The following is a 23,793-nucleotide window of genomic DNA, read 5'->3' on the forward strand; positions in this document are numbered from 1 at the left end:
AAAATATAGTTTCTTATATGATCGGACATTCAGAAGGAAAACTTAGGAAAAAATAAAAGTACGTTACATTCAGTCTTACAATGGTTGTTTGACATGTACGTTTTGTGTGGCCTATTAATTTTTCGGTCAAACTAAAGCTAAAGTTTTTAAATGTTTGATCGACAATTTTGTATTCTTTCAGTTCACAGCAGTGTCAAATATTTACCTTAACCTTCGTCAAGAATAGTCGTTCTAAAGTTTGCTTTGGGCGTTAAGAAACTCCGCTATCATTACTTATTCCTTAATAATGTACATACTGATTTTGTGAATCACGTTTCGTGGCTTATAGCCTCACTTTCGATGTTGAGTAAAGGGTACAGCGAAGAGACATTATGTTGACGTATCCTCTAGTTCCCTTCCAAGTTGGTGCTCGAAATAAACGGATCTACTAAGCAATACACATTTTTTGGGATATACAGCAGTAGACAATACATTATCAAGAATACTGTTATGAGGAAAACACAAATTTGTTATTGCTGAATTCCTTAAAAAAAAAAAGTTTTAGCTCAATACCTTACGCTGCTGATGTGGCAAATAATATCTTTGGCGAGCGAGAAACCATTTTGTTGATGCAACCTTGATCTCTTCCGGTTCTTCCTGTCATTGTGCGGCTTTGATAGTAAGTTGTTGTTAAGAATTTGTTAGTTTTTGTTGGATTTAATTGCCGTGTTTTGCTGTAAATGTGCTTCAGATACTTATATTTGTTTCCTTTTATTTAGCAACCGCCAGGTTCCCAAGTTATTGAAGAAAAACCTGAAAAAAACTGATTTAGAGGAACTGCTAACGGACGTGCTGTAGTAAGCTAAAATGTAAGTTACAATTTGGAAGTATGGCATTATCCGCCTAACAGTTCAGTTCAAAAGAGGAACATTATGAATGAGATGTTTTCACTGTGTAGCCGTAATGGTGGAGCTCTAGGAAACATGATCGAAGAGGCACATTGATTACCTCGAAATTCGATTGGTTATGCTATGAATCTCATAACGTTATAGAAAACAAAAAATATCGCTTGCTAAAACTATTGTTATTATCACAGTTTTTGTTTTACAGAAAGTGTTTATACCGGAGTTCTATGTCTTGCTCTTTGAGGTATGAGGAAACTTCAGTTGACTACATCGTCGCCATTTATGATTGGCATAGCTCAGGTTATAGTCTTGGCTACGTCATACTTCCCGTAACTCTTTACCAATACAGTTCATAAACTTGATGCGTGGATTTGCGGCCTTTACTAAACTCGAACCTTCTATTTTACGTCACGGGAGAAAGCTGTAATTAATTAATGGCTGTTCGTCAACCACGCCAGATGAGTTGCGAGGAAATTGCAGTTTGCTTATTAGTTCGGTTGAAAGCAAATAAATAAAAACGTTTTCGTTTGGTGGAACATAATTTCACACTGTAAAATCGCAAGAGAATATCGATGCCGTTAGAAATCGGTGCACTGTTAACATTGTTGCGGATGTTAGTAATAAACTTAACTGCTAAGAAGGCCTCATTTAGCTCATTGTGTACGTCACCAGTCATTACCGATATTACATTCCTTGTTCGTGGGAGCAGTGTAGAAGATTATTGAACAAGTTATTTTGTTATCAAAGTTGTGGCAGTGGATGTACTACGTAAGCTTTGGCAGCTAGAAATGTTTGCTACTCCTTTGGTGAATTGAGACAGGCCTTTCTTGATCAGTAAAAAATTACATTTGTTCTAAAGTTACTATCTTGCATTCTTAGCGTGTTCACCCCCCCACCCCCGATACATCGTTACTGATAACTATTATGAGGCCTGGAAATCGCTGTAAAATACACAGTAACATAACATTATTGTCTGGTACTTACATGTAGCCCATTTCTTTATACATGGGCATGTCATGTGCTATTACAACGTTCGGTAAAACTAAACCCTGATTTCCTGTTTATGTATCCCAGCATCTGTGCTAAATACAACAAAACCTGTAATGTGTCCTCATCTTTACACCCAAAAGAGACATTGAGTGCCCATGTTTTAGAACATTTCTTGTGGGGGGAAATGGGCATCGAGAATGTCTGTAGAGGTGTGACTCAAAGCACGTTCACTAAAAGTACATGTTGCTTAATCTGGATGTAGTTGCTCACTTCTTAACTTCATTCACTTATGAACTCAGTCTGTTGTACGCATGTAAACCAGCAGGTGGTACATGTTCATTTGTAATATTATGCAAGTAGTACAACTTGGCACTTTGCATGAGGATTGTTGGAAATGAGCATCGACAGCTCCTGCTTTGCGAGGCGAACAGATGTAAAACATTTACATGAGTTACTATGAAATCTGAGCCAGTACTTGGAACTGACAATTGATTAATCGATTTTAGGTAAGGTTTTCACTGCACCAAAACAAATGAACTGCCCTTGAGCAAGCAGTTGGTTTGATTATTTCTGAAGTGTTACACAGGTTTTGCAAGTCTTAAACCGTACATTTGGTTGATGATTTTGAACATTATTGTAACACTGTAAATTTGGTTAGTGACATCAGGACTGTAGACCTCCAATGCTGAATCAGGCGTAACAGCTGGAGCAAGTCGTATAGTTCTGGCTAAAAGTATTGAACCTCGTGATATCACTTATCAACTTTGGCACAGTGTCTAATCAAAGTAATGGACTAAAACCATTCATGAAAATAGTGTTCGCCCTGGTAGCTGAGTGGTCAGCGCAGCGGACTGTCATGCCAAAGGGTCCTGGTACGATTCCTGGCTGGGTCGGAGATTTTCTCTACTCAGGGACTGGGTGTTTTGTCATCTCATCCTCGAGAACATGCAAGTCGCCCAAGTGGCATCAACTCAAAATACTTGCACCAAACAAAAGGTGTACCTGACGGGAGGCCCTATGCACACAACATTTCCAATAAAACAATGTGTGTGAAATATGCGTTATGACAGTTATAGTTATTTCCATGGCAAAACATTTGTTTGATTTGTCAACTCTTAACCGTATTTTCAGTTCCAACAACTCTCTACCAGACCTTGGCCTATACTAGAGACCTGCGTGTTGCCAGAACCTGCTTTCTGAAAAAATGAAGCAAAATAAATATTTTCAGCACCCTGTTCAATTTTCGTGGATCAATCAAATACCAGTATCAGTAGGTTCTACCAGCTGCCAGCCTTGCAGTGAGATTCATAAAAGTGAACTGTGTGTGTCAGCATAGGTGCATTCACTAACAACACTTGCAGTACCAGTGCATTTTCAGGAATTTGTATTGCGAAAGAGGGGGGGGGGGGGGTTCTTTATACCCTCCCTAAAATGAATTTTTAAAAGGCATAATTTATTGATTATTTTGACTTACATTAACAACATATTTCTTAAAGGAGTATTAATTTGTAGATAGGGTATGGAACGTAACTGAATCATATAGCACACTAAATACCAACTCACTTTTAGTAATGCATGCTACAATGGGGGATGTACTTTATGACCACCACAAAAAATATAAATGCACATTTTGTTGGTTATGTTGACTTCCAAAATATGTTTTAAGGCGTACAAATGTATAAGTAGGTCCTAGAGTTGAAAATGTGATACTCATTGTGAAGTCACATCTCTGCTACTAAGACTTACACATTTTTGGATTAAGTTTAACTGAAAAATTGAAAATGTTTGTCGACTCTGGTAGAAGACTTCATTAAAAACAATATTTTTTCCAAAATTTTAAAATATTATGTCCCTGACAAGATAAAAATATTTTTAAAAAATGGGCACAATGGTATCCGCCCCACGGTGTTGTAGGAGTTAATAGCCATGAAAATGACATCCGGGTGTAACAACTAAAACATTGTTGGTAGTTTACCAGAGGTACTAAGGGTTTCGAAAAGTTAAGATGTCCAATATTCCGTTTGAGTTTAAGGCATTCCTTAAAAGTTTCGCTTAGCTTTCCTAGAATTGTAAACAGCGATTATTGCAAATATAGGGGAAAAAAACTAGGTGTAGATGTGAAATTTCGAATGTTTGGAAGCTAATCACAATTGTTACATCAAAACTAATAGAAAGACCTAGTGTTCAGATAGTTTCTGGTGTTTTGTTGTCTTGCTGCAAGATGAACAAGGATATAATAAAGGCCGTGCTTGTCATTAACAATACTTTTAAACTTGATTTTGTTTTTATGTGGATTTGCTGAAAAGTAATGCCTCCAAATTTTTTTTGAAAGCTCTTTAAGCTTTGTTAATAAAATATTACTTTTCAGCATGCCTTTGTATATCACTTAGATCATTAGTAGTTCTATTGTAACAGTGCAACTACATCAAACTATTCGCACTGGTAGGTATGGCAGGGCGGTTTTGTGGCATAGCAATAACATTTGTCTATTGCATAAATGTAGAGAATGATGTCATATGTTGTTAATGATTTAAACAGTGCATGCCAAGGGAAACAAAAAATTGTATGCCAAAACAATCTGCTCTTGTTACATTACTGTATGATACAACCTGCGTTGGAGGTTGTTCAGGATGGTGTTGGTAGAGTGCGCTGGCCTTCCAGTTGTGGCAGCTTGTGCCTGCCTGGTATTGCATTCGGGAGCCAATCTGCCATTCACCATTAGATGTCAGTGGCGTCATTTTAACAGTGGTGTGTGGCCCTAATTCATTTAGTTCACCAGTCTGTACAAAGGATGTGCAAATTATATACCGCAAACCTTCCTCGCAAAGCAATCTTATCTATTAGTGAAAACCACATCAAAAGCTCTGCAGAAGTTCCTGAGATTCGCACGAACATTTGAATAGAAACTGGTGGGGGACTTCAATTTGTATATTGATATAATACAAATGAAACACGGCCGATTCTGCGGTCATGGAGAATGTAGCCTTTTCATACTTAAGGGGTTTGTATAATTTCAAACAAAAATGCCATGAAAGTGATTGTGTGCCCGTTTATTCAGGATTGACAGTATAAGCAGTAAGAATGGTTCCAGCAAGTAAATTAATGTTAATAGTTTGCAGACAATTTTTTTAGGGGAATGGGGATTTGTAGTAGTGTACTTGGTTAAGAGACACTATAAGTCTGCTGTGACCTGTGACGTAGTTGTGATGTGTGGTGTGACATCGAGATATGGTGTGCTTGTTTTGGAATGGAATTGAAATCTTCTTGTAGAGGACACAGTGATGAAGAGATGGTATACTCTATAAGAGTTTTAATTATGTGGTGGCAATGTTTGTGAGTTATGTTGTTGTCATTTATTGTGCTAAATCGTCATGGTGTGGAGTGTACAAAATTACCAGGTGACCCAATGCAATACATTGTACAGAATGTTGGCATGTAAAACAGAATTTGTAAAATTTATACTGTACATTAAGGTTCCCATATAACAACTAAGTGGATCAGTGATTTTAATTCAATCATGGGTTATTCATAAACAATGATCCAACTACCGTCTCCCATGATTTAACTAAACATATTTATCCAACTATCCTCTCCCATGTTTTAATTAAAACATGCGGAAAGATTGGTTGTTTGAGTGCCTCTGTGTGTGCAGTAATTATTCTAATCTTCTCACAATCCCTATGTGAGTGATATGTAGGGGGATGTTTTATATTCCTAGAATAATCATTCGGTTCTTGAAACTTTGTTCATAGACTTTCTTGGGATAGTTAAGTCTATCTTCAAGTCTTCCAGTTCAGTTCTTACAGTATTTCTGTACCCCTCTTCCATTGATTCAACAAATCTGTGACCATTTGTGACACACTTCTCTGTATACGTCCAATATCTCCTGTTAGTCCTATCTGGTATGGGTACCACATACCTGAGCATTATTTTAGGATCGGTCGCATGAGTGATTAGTAAGCAACCACATTTGAGATAGATTGCACTTCCCCAATATTCTACCAATAAACTGAAGTCTACCGCTTGTTCCCCACTTCTAAGCCTACGTTGTCATACCATTTCGTACCCGTACAAAATGTTAAAACCCAGGTATTTGTATGAGTTGGCTGCTTCCAGCTGTGACTCATTGATATTATGGTCATAGGATACTACCCTTTTTCATTTTGTGAAGTGGTTAATTATACATTTCTGAACATTTTAATCAAGTTGCCAATCTTTTTAACACTTTGAAATCTTAACAAGATCTGACTGAATATTTATGCAGCTTCTTTCGGACAGTACTTCATTATAGATAACTGCGAAAAATTGAGGTTGCTATTAATATTGTGTGCAATGTCATAAATGTGTGATGGCACACCCAAACTTACTTCTTCATCCAAGATAATATGGTGTCCTCCCTACCAAAAAGTCCTCAGTCCAGTCACAAATTTAACTTTATATCAGATGTGATCATACTTCTGTCAATAAGTAGGTGGAGTACTGAGCACAATACTTTTCAGTAATCAAGAAATTGCTTTTATCCATAGCTTACAGTATGTTGTGTGAGACAAGTGTGAATTGGTTTTCACTTGATTAGTGTTTTTGGAATCCGTGCTGGTTTACCAGGAGGAGATGGTCATTCTGTAGTAGACACTTCAATATGTTTTGAACGCAGAATATGTTCAAGATTCTACAACAAATCTCCAACCTTCTTGTAGACTGTTGTGACCTGTGCTTTTTTTCCAACTACTGTGCAGCTTGTTTTGTTAGAGGGATCTACAGTAATTATTGTTAGAAGAGGGGCAAACCTGGATGCAAATTCAGTGTAGAATGTGATAAGGATTCCAGTGGGCTTTGGAGCTTTGTTCAGTTTTAATAGGTTCATCTGTTTCTTAACGCCACTGACACATACTTATTTCAATCATTCTTTCAGTGATACAAGGATTACATTGGATCAGTTCTCCCGGGTTTTCCTTTGTAATGGAATATTTGATAAAGAGTTCAGAATTTCTGCTTTTACTTTGCTATCACACCAGAATTCTTTGGGTTTTGTGGAAGTTCATTTGACAGTATTCTGCTACAGTTGTCTTTGAAGGCATTTTGTTGCTCTCTCGACGACCAAACTGATTTCATTCAGCACATCTCTTACATTCAGTTCCGTGCATTGTTTTATACGTATTGTGCAAGTTTGTTTCTTTAGAAGTTTCTTTACAATGGCTCTATATCATGGGGGTCTTACAATATGCACTGTTCTGTCGATCGGTTGGCCAAGCAGGCCACCACTTTGCCACTCCTGGAGCTGGGTCTCGTGGAAAGAGACCTCTGGTCAGCCGTACATCGCAAGGTCTGTGATGTCTGGAGCCCTGATTGAACACGCCAAATAAGCTCTGCATGGTAAAGTTGTCCACAGCCGTATGGAACTCTGCCATCTCCGAATTGGACATATGCGGTTGACCCACAGCTATCTCCTTCACCGTGAGATCCACCCAAGTGTCGCTGTGATGCAGGGCTGACAGTGGTCCATCTCCTGATGGACTGCCCCCTTTTAGCCGCCTTGCGACAGTTCTTTAATTTACCAGCTGCACTTCCTTTAATTCTAGGTGACGATGCCTCTATAGCTGACTCAGTTTTACATTTTATCTGTGCAGCTGGGTTTTATCACTCACTTTAGTGTGGGCACTCTCGCGTGATTACTCAGGCTACATCCACTCCAGCGACTTTTAATTGTGACGTGGATACCAAAATAGTGTCTTATATGGTAACAAGTTGTGTTGGTACCTCTATCAACACTTGCCAGCTGGAGGTTCTTCTTTTGTAGTTGAGTGGTTAGCCTTCTACCTGATCCATCAACCACTGTAGTCTGTTTTACTCTAGTAAGTATTACCTCTGCTCCTTTTAAGTGTCCTCTATTTTGTGTTATTGAGGTGTTCATTTTAGCTCTGTACCCCATGGTGTTCCCTCCCTCTGGGTGCAGAAGTTACACTTTTACTGTATAGGCCTTTTACAAATATGTCTGTTTGGAACAGGGGACTGATGACCTCGATGTTTAGCCCCCATCAAACCCCAAAACCAACCAACCAATATGAACTGTTCTTCTGGGCACGTACATATTCAGTGCCTGGTCGGTTAGTCTATTAAACCTGAGCCATAGTTCCTCAACATGCTGCTGCCCTGTGCTGAAAGTTTCAAGCTCCTCATTGAGATAAGACATGCTGATTTTTTATCTAGTTTACTGAACACCAACTAAAAATATGATGTAAGATATCTTGTCGTCCTAAAGTCACTCAATTTCGACACCTTCCCCTACACTACAGCATCATCATCAAACAATTGCAGATTTCTTCCCATCCTGTTCGCCAGATAATTAATGTATCTGGAAAATAATAGTGGTTCTATTGCATTTCCATGCGGCACTCCTAATAATACCCTTGTCTCTGATGAACACTCACCATCAAAGACAACACACAGGGCTCTATTGCTTAAAAGAAGTCTTCGAGCCACTCTCATGTCAGAGAACCTATTCTATATGCTCCTACCTTTGTTAAGTCTACAGTAGGGGACTGTGATTGATGCTTTCCTGAAGTCTTAGAAATATGGAATCTGCCTATGCCCTTCATCTATGGTTCCCTGTAGACTGTTAGGGAAGGACAAGCTGAATTCTACACAAATGATGCTTTCAAAAACAGAGCTGGTTCATGGACATAAGGTTTAGTTCTTGGTCCCAAGAAAATTTATTATATTTCAACAGAGAATATTTCCAAGGATTCTGCAGCTAACCAATGTTAGGGATATTAGCCTGTAGTTTTGTGGGTCTATTCTCTTACCCTTCTGAAGTACAGGAGTTACTTGCACAGTTTTCTACTGCTTGGATCTTTGCACTAGGCGAGGGATTTGTGATAAATGCAAGCTAAGGAAGGGGCCAATGCCTTAGAGTACATTTTGTAAAACTGAATTGGAATTCCATCCGAACATAGTAATGTTATTGTTTTCAACTCCTTCAGTTGTTTCTCTATGCCAGGGATGCTTATTACTAAGTGACAGTATGGGTGTGCGATTTAGAGGTGGGTCGAACTCGTTCATTCCCGTGAACTACTTCATTCATTTCACTCTTTGCCGTGAAGCGTTCAAATGAAGTAGTTCATTCGTGAAGTACGGAAGCCTAGCGAAGTTGCCCAGTTCGCCGCTCAGCCGCTGCTACGCTCGCTTCGCCTCGCTCGTACAATAAAGCTTCGTAATACTTCACAAATTTACCAACAGATGGCGGAACTATGGAGTAACGTGCATGCAACGTTTTATGCTCTTACAGCGTCTGAGTTATCCTAAATAGAGCATGGTCGAAGGGGACAAAGGAAAGATAAACAGAGAAGGCTGTCACGTATAAAGAAGGTACTACATTTAATCTTGCTCATTTTCTCGTGAAGCGCCCAAAAAAGTCTTTATCTGCCAAATGAAACATTATTTGTTGTATTCATGGACTGAAAAATAGGGCTACCAACGAAATGCAGTCCAATTTTATGTTCCTTTTAAAATTTAATCCAAAATAGAATGAGTATGTTTAACACTGTCACAAAGTCTATATACCTACGTTAAGTAATTATTCAGAAGTTTTCCTGTAGATTTTATTTTGTTGACAATAATAACCCACTAGATTCAAAACGTAAACAGTCACGTGTAGTCATTGGTACGATTTCAGGTAAAATCCCTCTTTCAGTGTTATTAACAAACCTTTTATTTTCATGTTGGCTGTGCGTGATCACACAAATAGCCTCTTCGTTTCCATCTTTAATATTCATTTGTCTTCAAGCGCTGCCAACGGTAGGCTACCCGTAGACGCGAAGTTTAACTGCACAAATAGTCACGGGTAATGATGTCAGCACTGCAGGTAGCAGCTGACGCTGTCTTCTCCTTGCCCCTCACATCCCCCGCCACTCCTAAACCTATCGTTCCCCACAAACACCGCGCGATTCGTCGACAGGCAGCACAGGGAGGACTGAAGTGAAGGGAGAATGAGTGACGTGGGTGAGGGAGAGGGGAAGAGAGTGAGTGAACTAGAAAAAAGTGTGGAGTGTGCCATCTGTGAAGAGTTTGAAGTACCAGTTCATTGAAATTGAGTGGTTAGTTCACACTTCACAGGAGTGAAGCGTTCATTTGAACGACTCATTCACGAGCTCCCCATCACTAGTGCGATTCTCCTGCATGAATGATTTCTTAAACACGAAATTTAGAACTTCATTGTTCACTTTGCTATCTTTAACTGCCACTTAAGAATGGTCAATGAGTGACTGGGTGGAAGCCTTAGACCTGCTTAGTGATTTTACATAAGACAGGATTTTCTAAGGTTCTTAGCCAGATTTGTTGCTAAGGGATGACAGTGGTAGTTGTATACTTCGCGCATAGATCTTATCATGGACGTGCGGATCTATTCTAACTTTTGTCTTTCATCCTTTGTGCGTTCTTTTGAATCGAGAGTGCAACAGCCTTTGCTTCCTCAGTGTTTTCCAACTTCATAGTTAAACCATGATGGGGTTGGACCCATACTGCTCCAGAGCACGATTTACAACCTGTTCAAACTTTGCCCGTAATTCCTTTATGGGTATCATACTGTAACTAATAGATGTCAGTTAAATAAATGTCGTGTGACTAGGGCCTCCCGTCGGGTAGACCGTTTGCCGGGTGCAAGTCTTTCGATTTGACGCCACTTTGGCGACTTGCGCGTCGATGGGGATGAAATGATGATGATTAGGACAACACAACACCCAGCCCGTGCGCGGAGAAAATCTCCGGCCCATCCGGGAATCGAACCCGGGCCCTTAGGAACGACATTGATTGTCTAAGTGAGATGCTAACAAGCAGAGACGCTCTTCTAGCCTTCTTCGCTGATTTATTAATTTAGCAATTATGGTTGCTGTGATATGACATAAAGTGCCAGCAGTTCATGTAAATTGCTTAAGCACCTTTCTATTTGCAGTAGAAAATATAGTATACAGTGATATTAAAACATAAAGTTAACAAAGTTGATACAGCCTGCAAGGTGAAGATGGCTTCTGAAGGACTACTACACCTTCATCCATTAGATGGCCATGCATGAGCAGATTTTAGTGACAGGCCTAGTTCAGCAGTAGTTTATGGTGAGCTGGTGAACTGATGCGCTACTGTGGCAGAATAGTGTGCTCACATTGGCTGTCATGCAGTCTGGAAACAATTTGGTAACATCTTTTTGTCAGTTATGCTTTAAGTATCAGCTTCATGATAAAGCAGCTATAATTTTACATATGCTCATAGTTATTGTGATGTTCACATGTAAGTAACACACAGTCTGAAATTCGAAAAGTTTGCAATGAAAAATTGGGATGGCTATGAATAAGCATTTTGTGTATGTTAGACCATGTGTTGCAGTATATGAAATGTAACTGAAGTATTGAATTTTTCTTCAGGCTTGATAGGTGATCTCTTATCTCCAGTCCCAGGAAAACAGATGTTAACAAGAGCACTCGTGTTTGTCCGTGTCAACAGTAAGGCTAGACTGAAATACTATAGCTGTCACTCGTATCTCTCAAATGGTTTGAGATATTGAAACGAGATCTTGCAAAATGATAGCATGTAGAGGAGAGTATTTTGCAATGGTAAACAGGTGGAACTTCATTATCTACTGTGGTATACTAGTAACTGCTGACCGATAACTGGTGAAATGTGAATTAGTATAGCTTTGCAACAAGATCAGTGAAAAAGGCACACTTTTATATCAATTCCAAGAACTTGCTTTTTCATAAGCATTTGACCTGTGATTTGTCTCCTTTCCTCATTTAATCAACTGCTGTTTCGTGTTCTATCACAGTTGTAACTGTATTAAGGTGTCAGGAAGGTGACATTGTATAAACACTTGGTTGTTGTGCCGAAAGAAGCAAATCTTAACACTGCAACCAGAGAAATGAGTGGTTTTCAAGTGTGAGTAAGTTTTAGTTGCTACAAGTATAGTAAAATAGAATGGGCCAGTGACCACATTGAAAAATTTGTACAACTGTACTGTGAAATACCTTTTTTGTGGCAAATGATACATGAACATTAGTCAAACAAGAATATAAAAGTTAGGGCACACAAAGAGATGGTTCAAACATTACTAGATAGTATTCCAACTATGGACCAGTGTTATATAAACTAACAGTAGTGCCAAACAAGGTTTTTTTTTTTTTTTTTTTAAGTGGAAGCCTACGACAATTCCTGGTGTGAGCAAAAATCGGATGTAATATATCATGAGTAACATCATCATCTTTTCTAACAAACAGTTTCTGGATGCAGTAAGCAAACTAGATGGTAAAAGTGTTTCATTACAGACTGCCAAAGACTTTTATTTTAATAAAACAAAATGCATTTGTGACAAATACACATTTTGTTGTAGTAGCAAAGATGGATTTGAAGTACCTTCAGTAATTTCAGAAATAATCACAGAAAGATGTAAGTATCCTGAAAAACGTGTGAAAGGAGGTTGTGGGAGGAGTTGTATAAATCAACATTGTAGTGAGTGCCAGTGAAATTTTGCATGTGCTGTGATTATTATTATTGGCTATTCCCACAACTTTATGTCCATTATATTATGGGTATTATGAAGTACTGTACTTTACAAAAGTTCAAACACACAGCTAATCTGTTTTCTTCCTAACGTTGTCCATATTTTCTCTCGAAGATATGAACTACTTTCCAAGTGCGAAAATGTTCTACGATAAAATGTTGTTGCATACTTCAGTCCAGAGACTGGTTTGATTCAGCTCTCCATGCTATCTTGTGCAAGCTTCATCTCTGAGTAACTACTGCAACCTACATCCTTCTGAATCTGCTTAGTGTATTCATCTCTTGATCTCCCTCTGCGATATTTACCCTCCAGTACTAAATTGGTGATCCCTTGGTGCCTCAAGTACATGTCCTACCAACCGATCCCTTCTTCTAGTCAAGTTGTGCCACAAATTTCTCTTCTTCCCAATTCTATTGAATATCTCCTCATTAGTTATGTAATCTACCCACCTAATCTTCAGCATTCCTCTATAGCACCACATTTCAAAAGCTTCTGTTCTCTTGTCTAAATTATTTATCATCCACGTTTCACTTCCATACAAATACTTTCATAAACGACTTCCTGACACTTACATCCATACTCGATGTTAACAAATTTCTCTTCTTCAGAAAGGCTTTTCTTGCCATTGCCAGTCTGCATTTTATACCCTCTCCACTTCAACCATCATCATTTATTTTGCTCCTCAAATAGCAGAACTCATTTACTGCTTTAAGTGTCTCATTTCCTAATTCTCTCAGCATCACCTGATTTAATTCAACTACATTCCTTTATCCTCGTTTAAATGCCTATAAAAAGCTTCATTGTACGACAGAGTTGATGTGAGGCACAGTTGCAACTGTCGAGCATGCATGGCAGTTCTTAGTCGGTGTCCGAGATTGCTGTGGTTCTAGCCTGTGGTGGAAATCTTATAGTGTGTGTGTGGCTAGTTATTCAGCACCTTGTATGACTATGTTGAAGACGCCTGTACCAAAAGCCGATGCCGAAAGAAGACATATCTTTAAATGATGATATATCAGTATAATTCCAGTCTTTTTTTTTTTAGAATTGTATTGTTGGAAGCTTAATACTATATTAAAATGTGATCCTCTATTTTGGTTTTATTAGGTACAGAGATCGAAGCAGGAATCGCGGCAGGCCAAGGTCCAATGATCGTGGTCCGAGGGGTGGAGGAGGAAGAGGATTTGGTGGTGGTGGTGGAGGGGGATTTGGAGCAAGCAGTCTCAAAGGAAAGCAGCCTGGTGAAAGATTAAGACGGCCACGATGGGACATGTCAGCACTACCGCCATTCAGGAAAGATTTTTATGTACCACATCCAAATGTCTTAAACAGGTTGGTTTTGTTCGTTGTCCATTATGTTGCTTGTACATTGGTGTATATAAAAGTTGACACTTTTTTCTCCTTCTGTTTTTTATAGAAGCCCTCAAGAAGTTGCACGGTACCGTGCAAGTAAGGAAATAACTGTCAAGGGAAATGCTGTTCCAGATCCAGCTTTAACTTTTGAAGAAGGAAATTTCCCAGATTATGTTATGAACGAAGTTAGGTGAGATAGTTATAGTTACAGTGCATACATCATAACAGTTTAAGGTATAGACTTTTAATAAGTTGTAATGGTTGATAAATAAATATGAACCAGCTTTGCTTTCCACTATCCAGAACTTAAGCATGTGTCAGTTGACACTTCACTGGCTTCTCATTACAGTTGAGGAAGGAATTTAAAAGCAAAATACACATGGTTATTAACAAGTGGAGATGTTTATGTTGGTGACTGAGTGTTTCAGTAGCTGCTATATGTCAGATAGTTTTTGATGTCTGTGTTGACATATGTGAAGCTCTTCAAGGATTTTGTTAAGTGTACACATAACGTGATCTCAACAAAATATGATAACAGAAATGTGAAATATTCATGTGACCTTTTCACATGGGGTACCTGATAAAAACTGCTGTATGTATGCTAGAAGATGGATAATGTGGTCACTGGTAAACAATTTTTATTTATCATCAAGAATTTCTGTAATAACAGTGAAACATCAGTCACGTCATCACAGATACCATGAACGTAATAAAGAGAATGGTCAGGTCTTTTCGCATATTTTTAATCAGCATAACTGACACTTGTTGTCACTTCTTTACTTTCAAGGAAATTTGTTGTTTTTCTTTTAAATAGAGAGAGTTACAGAACTTGTGCCTATTCACTCGATTCCCCAATGAGACTATTGCTTCAGCAGTTTTCTACCAGTCGTATTTCTTTTCCTTTGTCCTTCGTGCTGCAAATCTGTTGGTTCCCAGAAACACGTGCAATACCTACATCCAACAGTACATTCTCTTTGGACCACTCCATTGCTCATGCAACTCCAATCAACAATAACAACAGCAGAGAAGATATCAAACATGTTTTTTGTAATACTAGGGCCAGTATAGAGATGACACACACTGTCTTCAATGGTTTGCAGAAAGATTGATAGCCGCAGAACACAAGCAGATGTGAACCAAAAGTGACTAAATGCTATTTGACCAGAGATAAATCTCGTTTGCTGTTGCACGTTTCTTGTGTTTGTGTTGGTATAAAGGAACCTTAGTATGACAATAGAAGACACTGAATGATATTACATGATGCACTAATCCCAAATGGAGAATGCTTCTTGTACTGTTTTCCGAATTTCTTTGGATAAACTCTGTTTTCTTTTCCAAGTATGTAAAAATCGTGTCTTCATATAATTGTCAGATTGTTTGACAAGTTATTACCATGAGTGTTCCCCTTCTACTACCCACACTCCATCTGTAAATATTTTGAATCATGAGTTTTAAAAATATCCATATGTGATAATTAATGCTGCTCTTTCATTTAATTTGTTTTACCCTGACCAGATAGATAGACTTTGCAATGTGCATGCAGTGAAATGTGAAATGTGAAAAATCTGGAACGGAAATTCTTTTTGTGCGTACCTGTTGCAAAATAATTCCATACGTTAATTAACCGTAATATGTGTAATACTTGTATATAATAGCTTCAGGTAACACTTCCTGCATAATTATAGTATATTCAGCCTGGTGTTCTTATAACTACTTTGATTTATTTGAAATTTGCAGAGCAGTTTACTGTTATAAAAGATTTTTGTTATTTTTAATGTTGAGATAATAAAATTAAAGTATTTGCATATGAAGTGAAATATACACATTAAATTTGCCTTTTTTTTTTTGTTAATCTTTCCTCAATAGACGGCAAGGTTTTGAAGAACCCACTGCCATACAAGCACAAGGATGGCCCATTGCTCTTAGTGGAAGAGACATGGTTGGAATAGCACAAACCGGTTCTGGGAAGACACTAGCGGTAAATAACGAGTATCAAATAAATACTTGTAAATCTGATTCAGTCATCACTTTGTGTCTAATTTATTATTTTTTTCTTTTTAGTACATTTTCCCAGCAATTGTCCATATCAATCATCAACCACGATTACAAAGAGGTGATGGCCCTATTGCACTAGTGTTGGCTCCCACAAGAGAGCTGGCACAGCAGATACAACAGGTTGCCTCAGAGTTCGGTGCTTCATCTCTTGTAAGAAACACTTGTATCTTCGGAGGTGCGCCAAAAGGACCACAGGTGCGTTATAATTGAAATGTTTCTCATGGTCAGGCAGAGTAATCTCCCTCTCTCTCCTGTGTGACATTTCATAAATATTTGAAGATACTAACTATTGCTATTAACCTTGAACGTAAAAGGTCTGAGACGTTAACTGACTGTATTGTAACATTTTGTGTGTGTGATGTAAGTTATAGACTGCAAATGTCTAGAATTTGACTTTGTGTCATTGATATAATCTGGTAAATTATGGTTTGTGAAGAGGAAAAAGTCCATATATTTTAATCCAAAAAGTATGCATCCTATTTACCACCATTAATCAGTCTGTCTACAATTCTGATAGTGGTTAGTCATTTAATATCTTCATACTCCAGCAAATCATGAAAGATGGCTGTTAAAACTGCACATTGCACATGTTACGAGAGAATTTTCTAGCGGCAGTTTTATCTGTGACTGGGTGTATAACTTTCAGTAAAATGTGGGCCCCTGTTGAAGTCACTGAGGATTCTACTCATGTCGGGCAGCTCCAGTCACTGCTCATTACTTTGTCAGACCCAGCAAAGATTTTTCTTGTTGCATGAATTTTGTGTCATTGCTTAGTAATAAATTGATACCCCTATTTTACATTTTCATGCAGTCTAGGCTGAAAAAAAAAAGCCAAATTAAAGGCAGTGCAGAATCAAGGAAAATGTTAAAACTCTCAAAAACACAAGCAAAAACAAATATATATTACACTTTGCATATATAATTAAAAATTGTAATCCTCTAAAATATATTGTATAAAATCTGTATAAATGAAAGAAATTGAAAAATACAATACAGTGCTTATGCAACAATTAGAGGTAATGAATTTCATCACTTCTTTAAAAAAAAAATAATAATAATAATCACAACTTTGTATCAGTAAGTAAAACTTCTCAAAATATTGAAATTAGTATCTGTGTACAAGAAAGCAAGCTATTTTCCGACATACTGTGACCACAAATGGTACATCAAAACATGCGTTTTTGAGAGATCTTTTGTTTGTGCTCACACAGAAAAAAGCAAAAATTGATGACTACGGTGAATTAAACCGAAAACTGCGAAGTGCAGTGAAAGGTGTGGGAGTGTTTTTTTCCTCCTCTAGCCAATGACACATTGCACACTAGTGATGTGAGCACAGTAACCTCCTGTGTATCCAGCAGGTGAGCTTAATTTGTGTGTGTTAAAAGCCCCATTTATACGATGGACTCTGTCTCAGCTGACTACTCGGGACAGAGGTGCCTACTGTGGCACTCGTGGTGTTTTATTTCTGTACTGAGAATCATCTGTTTTGAGTGGTCATTTTTGATCACACGTCAGTACCAAAATTTCAGGTGTTGTGAAACCTGTCTGCTATGGAATTTGACATGTGTATGGTGAAAGTGAGATTATAAGGGATTATCCTGTTTGTAGAAAAATTGATACAGTAACAAAATGTAGGAAAAAGCAGTGATAACAGAGTTAATTAATGACAGAGGCAGAAATCATAGTTGTTCTAGTCAAATATCTTGTGGTAAATAGTTCATACTCCTGAGAACTGCAAGAATGGGAAATGTCATCCAAACATTTCAGAACACACACATTTAATTGCTTGAGAAAATATGTGCTTGCAAACGTATCAGGCACTATGTAGAGCTCAGTAAATAGTGCCTCTTATCCTTTGTATCTTTTTTTTTTATAGATTCCAAGTAACATCAAAAATTATTTTTCTCATCCAACAATTCTGATTGTTTTTTACTGTTGAAATAATTTTAATTAAAACATTTATCTGGACGTTCTTACCTGTGCACAGTATAGGCACTTTCTGTGTAAAACGTAAATGCTTCTTGCTTTCAGATATTTCGTCTCTCCTGTAGGAGAATTCTAGTAGGAAAAAATACCAGAACCTTGTGTAACTTTCGGTGTGCCACAAAAGCAAACAAAACAATAAAGATTAACAAGACAACAAATCACAAACGCATTTCTATAATAGGAATGAACTCAGTCAGGATTGATTATAGCTCCCAGTGGTAGCAGATGCTCCCATAGTACGTTGTCTGCACATGCGCAGCATATGACATACTTGGAAATTTAGAACTCCAGCACGATCTATAGATCATTGATGTCGTAGACACACTTGTCATGGTTTTACACACAAGTACGAGAGGCGCGAGCACTTAGAGTAGTCGATTTTGACCAGTAAATAGCTCAAGTAAAACCAGCTTCAGTGTGGTGTCATTGCACTGGTTGATGGGTGACGTAACAAGTCGTCAGCCAATAAGAGCACACTAGCCAGAAATCACCGACATTTCTTTGATTCTGTTGTTGTTGTGGTGGTCCTCAGTCCTGAGTCTGGTTTGATGCAGCTCTCCATGCTACTCTATCCTGTGCAAGCTTCTTCATCTCCCAGTACCTACTGCAACCTACGTCTTTCTGAATCTGCTTAGTGTATTCATCTCTTGGTCTCCCTCTAAGATTTTTACCCTCCAACACTAAATTGGTGATCACTTCATGCCTCGGAACATGTCCTACCAACCGATCGCTTCTTCTAGTCAAGTTGTGCCACAAACTCCTCTTCTCCCCAATTCTGTTCAATACCTCTTCATAGGTTACGTGATCTACCCATCTGATCTTCAGCATTCTTCTGTAGCACCACATTTCGAAAGCTTCTATTCTCTTCTTGTCCAAACTGTTTATCGTCCATATTTCACTTCCATACATGGCTACACTCCATACTTTCAGAAACGACTTCCTGACACTTAAATCCATACTCGATGTTAACAAATTTCTTTTCTTCAGAAAGGCTTTCCTTGCCATTGCCAGTCTACATTTTATATCCTCTCTACTTCGACCATCATCAGTTATTTTGCTCCCCAAATAGCAAAACTCCTTTACTACTTTCTCTCATTTCCTAATCTAATTCGCTCGGCATCACCCGACTTAATTCGACTTCATTCCATTTTCCTTGTTTTTCTTTTGTTGATGTTCATCTTATATCCTCCTTTCGAGATACTGTCCATTCCGTTCATCTGCTCTTCCAAGTCCTTTGCTGTCTCTCTCAGAATTACAATGTCATCAACGGACCTCACAGTTTTTATTTCTCCTCCATGGATTTTAATACTGACTCGGAATTTTTCTTTTGTTTTCTTTACTGCTTGCACAATATACAGATTGAATAACATCGGGAAGAGGCTACAACCCTGTCTCACTCCCTTCCCAACAACTGCTTACCTTTCATGTCCCTCGACTCTTATAACTGCCACCTGGTTTCTATACAAATTGTAAATAGCCTTTCCCCCCCTCCCCCCCCTGTATTTTACCCCTGTCTCCTTCAGAATGTTAGAGTATTCCAGTCAACATTACAAAAGCTTTCTCTAAGTCTACAAATGTTAGAAACGTAGGTTTGCCTTTCCTTAACCCTTTGCACTCCGAAAGGCAGACACAGGGCGGCTCCGCGCACTCTTATTTAAATCGCCGCCACCTGGGCGGCAGTGCACCGCAGAGATTTGTGCGCATCTCTTTGTGGAAACAATGTGGCCACTGGCCAACAATTGGGGTATACATAGGGTATCAAACTGCAGATATAACCATTCGATGAATCCGAAATTACATAAACTCTGAGTCCCCATTTTGTTGGTTTTTGAGGATTGTACATTTTGAATAATACATGACCCTTGAACAATACTGTAGATTCATCAGCAGCTAAATACTGACATGGTCGATAAATTTCGAAAAACGTGCCAGACAAGTAATTCAGTACATTTGTCACTTTACTCAGACGTGACTGAACTTGACTGTAGACATGTGTAGCACTCGTCGGATTAGAAACATGAAGTTCCCAGAAAATTTGCATAAATCGTCGGCGACTAAAACAGTCTGGAAAGAAGTCGGATGATTGTAACCATTCTCTTGAAAAAAGTCCTGAAAGTTCTTACGCTTTTGTAATGCCACATTCAGTAGCACACCATGGAAGCGTTTCATTTCTTCCATGGTAACATTTCTCCAGTCCCACCATGCAGAATGTTGTGGAAGTGGTGTCACTTTACGTATTTTTGATGTAGCATACCTATTCATTTCATCTGCTATTTGTTGAAATAGGTTATCTGTAAAAATTAATTGAAAGAATCCGATGGACGATGATGGATGGAACAAAACTAGTTTGTTATAAAACCACACTTTGATTCGTCAAAAGGAAAATCTGTGAAGTCAGTGTCGCTCCACATTCGCCACGAATACTCTGCTGAATCACTAGAAACTTGCACATTGTCACTGTTTTCTTAGTCATTGTCACGTGAATTGTTTTGAAATGAATCACTATCATAATCAAAATCATTTTCACTCTTGTTTTCACTTAGAGATTGCTCTAAAAGATCTAAAATCTCTTCCTCAGAAAGGACTATGTGAAGAACTAGCCATTTCGAGCGCGTGGACTTGAACGTAATAATTACAATCTTCGACTTAACACAGCTTCTACTGTTCGACACAGAGTTAACACTAGTTCTCCTAGACGGCAGCACACTGCAGCAATAATGCCTAGTAGACTCAAAATATGTCTGAGAGCTTCGAAAAGTCGTGTCGAATGAGGCTCGACATCGGAGTGGAAAACAAATTTCGCAATGTCGAGTGGCACTCGACATTGGAGTGGAAAGGGTTATTCTCTCTTCTAAGATAAGTCATAGGGTCAGTATTGCCTCACATGTTCCAACATTTCTACGGAATCCAAACTTATCGTCCCTGAGGTTGGCTTCTACAAGTTTTTCCATTCGTCTGTAAAGAATTCGCATTAGTATTTTGCCGCCATGATATACTAAGCTGATAGTTTGGTAATTTTCATATGTCACACCTGCTTTCTTTGGGATTGGAATTTTTATATTCTTCTTGAAGTCTGAGAGTATTTCGCCTGTCTCATACATCTTGCTCACTAGATGGTAGAGTTTTGTCAGGACTGGTTCTCCCATGGCTGTCATTAGTTGTAACGGAATGTTTACTCCTGGGGCCTTGTTTTGACTTAGATCTTTCAGTGCTCTGTCAAACTCTTCACGGAATATCATATCTCCCATTTCATCTTCTACATCCTCTTCCATTTCCATAATATTGTCTTAAAGTACATCGCTCTTGTATAGACAGTCTATTTATTCCTTCCACCTTTCTACCTTCCTTTCTTTGCCTAGGATTGGTTTTCCATCTCAGCTCTTGATATTCATACAAGTGGTTATCTTTGATTCTAACTGAGCATATTCTTCTAGACTCAGGGTTTGGATTTGAAAGATTTACAATCAGTGTTGTTACTGAATACAGTACATTGAAAATATTGCAAAAAGATGAGACTGAGTTATAAGTGACACAAGAAAAGGTGGCAGCTGGGCCCCTTTGTCACATATTGGCTCGGTCAGGAACATTTCATGTTGGCTGCTCTGTTTTTTCATTGCTGAATGTTGCAAGTTGTATTGACATTTCCTCTCACGTCTCCTCTCTTCACAGCGGCAAAAAACATTCCCTTAACTCCCATCACCATCCATGGTGCAAACCGTATCACCTTCTGTGCCACTTAAAACTCGTTGAGTCACATCAGATGTCAAGAGGAAGGAAAAGGGATGAAGTCGAGTGAGATGTCAAGTAAGAGAGTAGAATTGCGGTAAACGTTACTGGGAAGAAATATAAAATAGAGGAATTTTTAGCATTGATCTTACAGTTTTTTCTCAGGAGGTATGAATTTATGGTGTAGAATTGCGAAAAATGTAAAATTGAAGTTAGAGTGTATCTTGATTGGGAAACTTATGCTGCCTCTCATATGTGTAAGTGAAACTATACGTCATAAAACCTACTACCAGAGATCGTTTTTAAACTTGCTAAGGAAAGCAGAAGTGAAAGGCGTGAAATTTGATTATCGTGTGTTTCATCGTGTTCTGTGTTGACGTATGTTGTGAAGTGATGTGTATGCAACAGTGTCTGTCGACTCCAAAGGAAACTGCTAAAATTTATGGATGTACACATACATCTACTTGGGTACTCCACAAATCATGCTTAAGTGAATGACGGGGTTCGTCAAACCACCTTCATAATAATTCTCTATTATTCCACTCTTAACAGTGCACGGGGAAAAAAAATCTTTCTGTGCACACTCCGATTTCCCTTATTTTATTATGGTGACTGTTTCTACTTATCTCGGTGCCAACAAAATATTTTCACATTTGGAGGAGAAAGTTGGTGATCGAAAAAACCAGAAACGCCTTTGTTATGATGATGCCCGACCCAAATCTTGTATTCTTCCCTCCCATATTTCTCCATAATGGAAAACGTGTTGCTCTTCCTTGAGTTTTCTCGATGGACTCCGTTAATACTATTTGGTAAGGATCTCACACTGCGGAGTAGTATTTCAAGAGAGGGCAGACTAGTGTAGTGTAGGCTTATTGTGTAACCAAAGCTTAACGGATTCCTTTTAGCACTCATGGATGACCTCACACATCCCATTATTTAGGGTTCATTGCCAGCTTTTGCACCACACACATAATATCTTTTCTAAATTGTTTTGCAGTTTGTTTTGATCTTCCAATGACTTCACTAGACAATAAATGACAGCATCATCTGGAGACAACCTAAACCGGCTGCTCAGATTGTCTCCTAAGTCGTTTATATAGATACGGATCAGTAGAGGTCCTATAACACTACCTTAGGGAATGCGAGAAATCACTTCTGTTTTACTCTGACTTTCCGTCAATTACTACGAACTTTGTGATCCCTCTGGTTGTGATCTCTCTGACAGGAAATCATGACTCTAGTCCCGTAACTGGGACAATATTTCATAAACACTCAATTTCATTACAGTGGAAAATCCAGGATGGAATGTAACAATATTCTGAGAAGGAAAGTCACTACTCACCATACAGCACAGATGCTGAGTTGTGTGTGTGTGTGTGTGTGTGTGTGTGTGTGTGTGTGTGTGTGTGTGTGTGTGTGTGTGTGTTGTTGGCAAAGGCCATTTGTCGTAAGCTGCAAGTGTGAAAATCTTAAGGCCATTTGTCGTAAGCTGCAAGTGTGAAAATCTTTTTGTTGTGCCTATCTGTGACTCAGCATCTCCACTATATGGTGAGTAGCAACTTTCCTTCTCAGAATATTGTTAAAATTTCACTACAAGATGCTTGTGAGGAACTGTATCAAAAGTCTTATGGAAATCCAGGAATATGTAATCAGTTTGAAATCCCCTGTCAACAGCACTGAATACTTCATGTATCAATAGATGGTTCTCTTTGAGGTTCAGTGCTGGATGAGTGCTGCACCCACAAATTATTTGAATAAGAATTTGAGATGTGATGCCCTGTGTGTCAAGTATTAGATCAAGTTTCCGATCCTATTGCTGTGAAGAATAAGGTACTGTAAGCTTCAGAGTAAGAAAACAGAGAAGAACAAGACAGAAATTTATGAAAAGTAGATATGAATACTGGGGACATATTAGAACAATTGTGGAACTGACATCTGAAGAAAAGAAGTGATGATGAAGTGTGTGTAGCTTCTCAACAAACTGCTAGAGTTAGAAATGAATGATATTGATGATGCCAAAAATATGTATTGGAAAACACAACCAGTTTTTTCTTTTTTTTCCTATGAAGTTCCCATATTTGTATAGTCTGAGAAGTTGTTAATCTGCATATAATCTTTCATGGTTAAAGTTGTGTAAATAACTTTTTTATAAAATAAAATACAAATTATGCATTGAAAATTAACCTTCATATAATGACTAAGAACCTCCCTTAAATATTTCTTTTTCAGAAATAAATCATTGAAATACTTTGTATT

General features: G+C 38.3%; 1 protein-coding gene across 1 annotated transcript in view; it reads left to right on the plus strand.

Annotated features, from left to right (window-relative positions):
* Positions 1-590: 590 nt before the first annotated feature.
* Positions 591-23,793, plus strand: part of LOC126175837 (uncharacterized) — a 54,939-nt gene continuing 31,736 nt past the window's right edge. Inside the window, exons 1-6 of the mRNA XM_049922838.1 lie at positions 591-658; positions 759-848; positions 13,525-13,749; positions 13,835-13,960; positions 15,637-15,748; positions 15,832-16,020. Coding sequence (XP_049778795.1) covers positions 847-848; positions 13,525-13,749; positions 13,835-13,960; positions 15,637-15,748; positions 15,832-16,020 — 654 coding nt within the window. The 5' untranslated portion in view covers positions 591-658; positions 759-846. The remainder of the gene's footprint in view (positions 659-758; positions 849-13,524; positions 13,750-13,834; positions 13,961-15,636; positions 15,749-15,831; positions 16,021-23,793) is intronic.

Source organism: Schistocerca cancellata, chromosome 3 (assembly GCF_023864275.1).
Source record: "Schistocerca cancellata isolate TAMUIC-IGC-003103 chromosome 3, iqSchCanc2.1, whole genome shotgun sequence".
NCBI classification, from domain to species: domain Eukaryota; kingdom Metazoa; phylum Arthropoda; class Insecta; order Orthoptera; family Acrididae; genus Schistocerca; species Schistocerca cancellata.